This window comes from Coptis chinensis, chromosome 9 (assembly GCF_015680905.1).
Source record: "Coptis chinensis isolate HL-2020 chromosome 9, ASM1568090v1, whole genome shotgun sequence".
Taxonomy (NCBI): domain Eukaryota; kingdom Viridiplantae; phylum Streptophyta; class Magnoliopsida; order Ranunculales; family Ranunculaceae; genus Coptis; species Coptis chinensis.
Genome location: NC_141464.1, coordinates 35,069,638 through 35,075,677, shown reverse-complemented (window position 1 = coordinate 35,075,677; position 6,040 = coordinate 35,069,638). Strand labels below are relative to the sequence as shown.

The window sequence follows — 6,040 nt, the reverse complement described above, 5'->3', positions numbered from 1 at the left end:
CACCTGGGGATCTGAAGGAGACCTGCAACCAACTCAAACTAGATCTGGAAGCCACAGCCCTGGATAAAGTTAAGGCTTAGGATGAGCTCAGGGGTGCTGATGCTTCTCATCAAGCTTACATGGACACAGTCAACGACCGCTTAAGTAATCAGCGAGAGACCCTTCTTCAGCAACACTCAGAAGCCCTGGCCACCCTCTCTCAGCACCACAAGGAAGCCACCGACACTCTTCTAACACAACATGAGCTGGACATGGATAACCTTCAAGAGCGCTTCAAGGCCCAGGCTAATAAAAGGGTGGCCAAAAAGGTCAAGGAGGAACATGACCACCTTATCAAAGAGGGCAGACTTCTTCCTAAACACCCTGCCCCCGTGGACGAGTCCACAGCTGCCTTGGTTCCCAAACCCCCTACCCCCTATTGATGCTTTGGAATCCAGCAGTCTTCCTGTCCTAGTGGCCGAGGTCATTGATGCAGCCGCAGACGCGGCAATTAATGATGCTGCGGATGCTGTAATTGTTGAAGATGTTTAACTTTTATGACTCTTGTAATTTGTTTTCGTTTTGCTACATTGTATTCTTTGTTGCCAATGGCAGGTTTTGCTAAGTCCGGCCTCTTTTACTCTTGGTTGATGACTCGTCTTTCTCCCTTGACTAGCTCTTTTTTATCTAGGTCACATGATTATTTCCTTCTGGGGGAGCAACTACTCTTGGCCCCCGCCCTCTCTGCTCAACTCGGACCCTCTGTCCGCGAAAAGGGGGTAACCCGTCTTGCCCCTAGTTCGTCGCAGACCTCATGTCTGAGGAGGGGCAACTCATCTTGCTTTTTATGGAGATTTGAAACTCTCTCTCGCAAAGAGGCAACTCAACTTGCCCTTATCTCATTTTGGACCATACGTCAGTGAAGGGCTCACCCCCTTCGCGATCCCCACTCTTATACTTGATCAAAACATAAAGTAACACTGTCCAATCAAAAGTGCTATGATATTATATATTTATAAATAGCTCATGTAGTTGATGATAGCTTCATATTACATTCATTGGTGCAATTTTTTCAACAATCTCACGTTCTATGGTCTCTCCACTACTCTTCCCTCTAGGGTTTGTAACTTGTATGTGCCTGCTCCTCCCACGTCTACCACGGCATAGGGTCCTTTCCAACTCGGACCCAATTTCCCCTCACTTGCTTTCTTTGTGCTGGGGGTCACTCTGCGAAGCACCAGGTCTCCTACTTTGAATCTTCTCACTTTCACCCTCTTGTTGTATTGCCTTTGGATACAACGATGATACTCTTCTAGCCTTATGCGGGCGGTATCCCTTCTTTCTTCGGCCAAATTCATATCCCTAGCCAGAATGCCCCAGTTTGACCCATCCTCGACAGCTCGGGTTCGTGTGGTAGCCGCCACCATTTCTGATGGGATCACAGCCTCTATGCCATAGGCCAAGGAAAAAGGGAGTCTCCCTAGTGGTTGTCCGTGGTGTTGTTCGATAAGCCCATAATACATGGTTTAATTCATCGGCCCACGCCCCCTTTTTAACCTCCAACTTCCTCTTGAGGTTGTTAAGTATGGTTTTGTTGGAAGACTCAGCCTGTCCATTGTTGTATGGGGCTCAGAATCCCTGCTTTACCTGATATGCTTGTAAAAACTCCCTCACTTTTGAGCCTGTGAATTGGGTTCCGTTGTCCGCGATAATAGCGTAGGGTAGCCCAAACCGACATATTATGTTCTCCCACAAGAATTTGATCACTTGCGTCTCTTTTACCTGCTGCAGCGGCACGGCCTCAATCCATTTTGTAAAATAGTCGATAGCGGCCAACATGAATCTCCTATTACCCCTAGCCATGGGTAGTGGTCCCATTATATCGAGGGCCCACATCGCGAACGACCATGGACTGGACACATTGTGCAGCAGCTTTGCTGGGGCAAAAATCAACTGAGAAAACCTCTGGCATTTATCACATTTTTTTGGCAAACTTTACAACATCCCTCTTCATGTGAGGCCAAAAGTATCCTTGCGTCAATAGCTGATGGGCCGTGGTTCTACCCACCGAATGGCTTCTGCAATTTCCCCCGTGTAACTCAAGTTGCACCTCTTGCGCCAACCTCGCCCTAGACACTTCAGTAAAGGCCCGTTGAAATTCTTCCTGTACAATTCCCCTCCCATCAATGTATACCTCTGAGTCGCCTACTCCAGCCTCCTCCTCTCTTTCTTGTCAATCACCTCATATCCAGACAAGAATTGCTTGATAGGCTCCATCCATCCTTCATCCTCTTCCGCGACATTCAGTATCTCCAGAGTTTCCTTGGTACTCGGTCTTTCTAACTTTTTCACTTTGATAATCCTCTCCTCCGACCTTGGAATGGCGGTGGCCACATATGCAAGAGCATTTGCGTGGCGGTTCTCTCCGCGGTTCAAATGTACGAATATGATTTGTGTGAACTTCACCTCCCATGTACGTAAGACTTCCAAGTATTTCACCATCCGAGGGCATCTTGCTGCAAACCCGTCGTTAGCTTGACACACCACTAGATTCGAGTCTGAGTATACGGTGAGCTCTTTCACTCCCAGATCCTCAGCCATCCGCAGGCCCGCAATCACCGCTTCATATTCTGACTTATTATTGGAAGCCGCAAATCCCAACTTCATCGTTTGTTCTATCCTATTGTTTTCTGGAGTAACCAGCACAACACCTATTCTGCTGCTTGCATCTATCGCCGATCCATCCGCGAATACCCTCCAACCATCCCTCTCATCCCACGGGTTCAAGCGGTCTTGTTCCTCTTCTCGTTCAGGTTCCAGGACCATCTCCTCCCCCCACGTAGGATCCTCCGCTGGAAATTCTGCCAAGAACTCCGCCACTGCCTGAGCTTTCTCTGCCGTCCTGATTTGATATTGGATCTCATATGAACTCAACATCGCGGCCCATTTCAGCATTCTCCTTGATTTTTTAGCTTTTAGAGCTTGTTTGAGGGGCAAATTCGTCACCACGATCACTGCATGAGCTTCGAAATATGGTTTCAACTTCAAGGCTGAGAATATTAAGGCCAGCGCATACTTCTCCACCCGACTGTATCTAGTCTCCGCATCTAACAAGGTTTTACTCTAGAAGTACACCGACCTTTCCATTTTCTCTACTACACGAACGAGGACCGAGCTGATCACATACTCTGGACCCCCCTAAGTACAAATACAGTTTCTCTCCTATTTCAGGCCGACAACAGAGGTGCTTCTCCGAGGTATCTTTTTAGCTCCTGAAACACTATTTCGCACTCTGCTATCCATGCAAAGTCTGTGGTGTTTCTCAGCAACCTATACAGCGGCTTGAATTTATCGGATGATTTTGATATGAATCTGTTTAGGGCCGCGACTCTTCCTTCCAATCGCTGCACTTCTTTCACCGTCTGAGGTGACGACATTTCCACCAATGACCTTATCTGCTCAGGATTAGCCTATATTCCCCGCTGCGTCACAATATACCCCAGAAATTTTCCAGTGGTGACTCCAAATGTGAATTTTTCTGGATTAAGTTTCAAATTGTGCCCTCGTAGTATCCTGAATGTCTCCCTCAACCCTTCTAAGTGCTCTTCCTCTGTCATACTTTTCTCCACCATATCGTCTATGTATATCTCAATTCCCTTTTGAATTTTATTCTCGAACATTTTCTCCCCTAACCGTTGGAAAGTGGCCCCTGCATTTTTTAACCCAAATGGAATTCTCGTATAGCAGTAGGTTCCCCCTTCCACCACGAAAAATGTCTTTTTCTGATCCGGTCCATACATCGCAATCTGATTGTATCCCATGGATGCATCCATGAAAGAAAACATTTTGAACCCCGTAGTTCTGTCTAACAACTCATCTACGCGCGGTAGGAGTGTAAAAAAAAATCGTTGACCCATCATCTAGTAGGGTACCCGGTCTTCACCTGCCACCGAAACCCGCACAGACTCGAAAAAAGACCCGCCTCGCCCTGCCACCATTTTTATGCGGTCGGGCTATGGGTGTAGGTTCTATGCTCAAACCCGACCCGTCAAGCTGCCCGACCCGCACTGTGTCAAAAGCCGTTGACCCAACCCCGTTGACCCGCACAATTTCAAGACTCTAACTCTAATATTTTTGTATTTTGTTTATATTTTCTTTTCACTTTTGTAGGAATTTGAGAGATATGAATACAAACTTTTGAGTTCAACATCAATTTCACATATTCAAGTTTGAACATTGGGCAAATATCAAAAGTTCAAATTCAACTTTCAAATTTTGGAGAAGATGAATCATTCATCCTTGTATTAATTTCGAATTCTTTTAGTTTATATTTTATTATTTTGTACCATAGATCCTCGCTCCCATCTTAATTTTATCATGCTATGGAAAATAATCAATTTACAAATGGTAAATCACGAGAAAAAAATTTCAAATTTACAGATATGGTTTTGGGTTCAAGTTCAAGTTTTTTTTTTGTTTTTTTGTTTTTTTTATTGATTGATTCCTTTTTTTTTTCTCTATGTTGTGAATTGGAAATATATTACTTGCAGAATTAGAAAGTTTTTTTTTTGGGTGAAATTGGGTTAAAATGATAATTTCTACCCGACCCAGATGACCCGCCTAAACCCCCCCCCCCCCCCCCGTAAAGCTTACCCAATAGGTCGGGTGATGGTACTAAGACATGACACTTCAACCCGCCCCGTTGGGGACCACTGGATTTGTATCCCCTATACCCGACCCATCACTATTTGACCCGCAGTTGACCCGACCCGCCCCGTATTACACCCCTAACGCACGGCATAGGATAACTGTCCTTCAGACACTCCAAGTTTACATCCGTAAAGTCAACACACATCCGAACCTTGCCGTTTTTCTTTGGGATCGCGACTATATTAGAGAGCAAGTTCGTGAATTCCACCTCCCTTATGATTCCCGCACCCTTCAGCCTGGCAACCTCCTCTCAGATTCCTTCCGCGTACTTGGGTCTCACACCCCTCATCTTCTGTCTGACTGGTTTCGCATCCTCCCTCATGTGAAGCCGGTGACACGCAAAATCGGGGTCTAGCCTAGTGATATCTTCTATCCCCCATGCGAACACATCCCTATTCTCCGACATACACTGTATCAGCTTACTCTTCCACTCATCCGTCAAGTTTGACCCTATTGACGTAAATTTCTCCTCTTCTCCTGCCCCCAAATTCACTACCTCGATCTCATCCAAAGTCTTTGGCCCCATAACAACCTCCTCCGCCCCCTCCACGGCCCCGCACTGTAATTGCTATGCCTACCGTTTCCTAGGGTTCAATGATTCTCCTCCGGGTCCATGGACCATTCTTTTAACGGTATCCTGATGACTGTTCTTTGAGGCCACTTGATCTCCGCGGACTTCATACATTCCCATTGAGGTGGGGAACCGAATAACTTGGTAATAGGTCGAAGGCACCGCTTTCATTTCGTGGATCCACCTCCTCCATAAGATCGCATTGTATTAGGAGTTGGAATCGACCACCATAAACCTCGAGAACACAGTTACAGGCCCTGTTGTCACTGGTAATAAAAGCTCTCCCATAGGCTCCGTGGCACTCCCATTAAACCCATACAAACTGGATCGTGGCGGCCTTAGTTGCCCCAGGTCAATCCTCATTTCTTCTAGAGCTCCCATGAACAGCAGGTCCACTGCACTGCCACAATCAATCAGTACCCTTTTGACCATGTAACTGCCCGTCGCTACAGTAATGACCAATGCATCTTCGTGGGGAGTGTCAACGGCTTGGAGGTCTGCACTAGAAAATATGATCATATCTTCGCCGTCTATTGTTCCTGCACTATACCGCGGTCCTCTGGCTGACTCATTAACCTGCTGTATACTCGCTGTCAATTCTGACCTTATCTCTATGGGCGTTATGGCTTAGAACTTCTCCACTAAAAATAACATTAATTGTCCCCAATATCCTCCCTGGAGCTGGCACCGGCTCCACATTCGGGGCCTCCGCTATAAATTCTCTCATCATTCCCTTTTCAATCAACCTCTGGACCAACCATTTTAAACAATCATTAGTCT

General features: G+C 46.3%; 2 protein-coding genes across 2 annotated transcripts; both read right to left on the bottom strand.

Annotated features, from left to right (window-relative positions):
• Positions 1 to 2,184: 2,184 nt before the first annotated feature.
• Positions 2,185 to 3,611, bottom strand: LOC147475728 (uncharacterized). The gene is made up of 2 exons (XM_086585513.1): positions 3,478 to 3,611; positions 2,185 to 3,073 (listed from the first exon to the last, which is right to left on the bottom strand). Exons 1-2 carry the CDS (start codon positions 3,609 to 3,611, stop codon positions 2,185 to 2,187), a joined length of 1,023 nt encoding a protein of 340 aa, XP_086441639.1.
• A 1,856-nt stretch (positions 3,612 to 5,467) lies between these two features.
• LOC147475727 (uncharacterized) lies at positions 5,468 to 5,779 on the bottom strand. The gene has a single exon (XM_086585512.1). The coding sequence runs from the start codon at positions 5,777 to 5,779 to the stop codon at positions 5,468 to 5,470; it is 312 nt and encodes a 103-aa protein (XP_086441638.1).
• Positions 5,780 to 6,040: the final 261 nt, after the last annotated feature.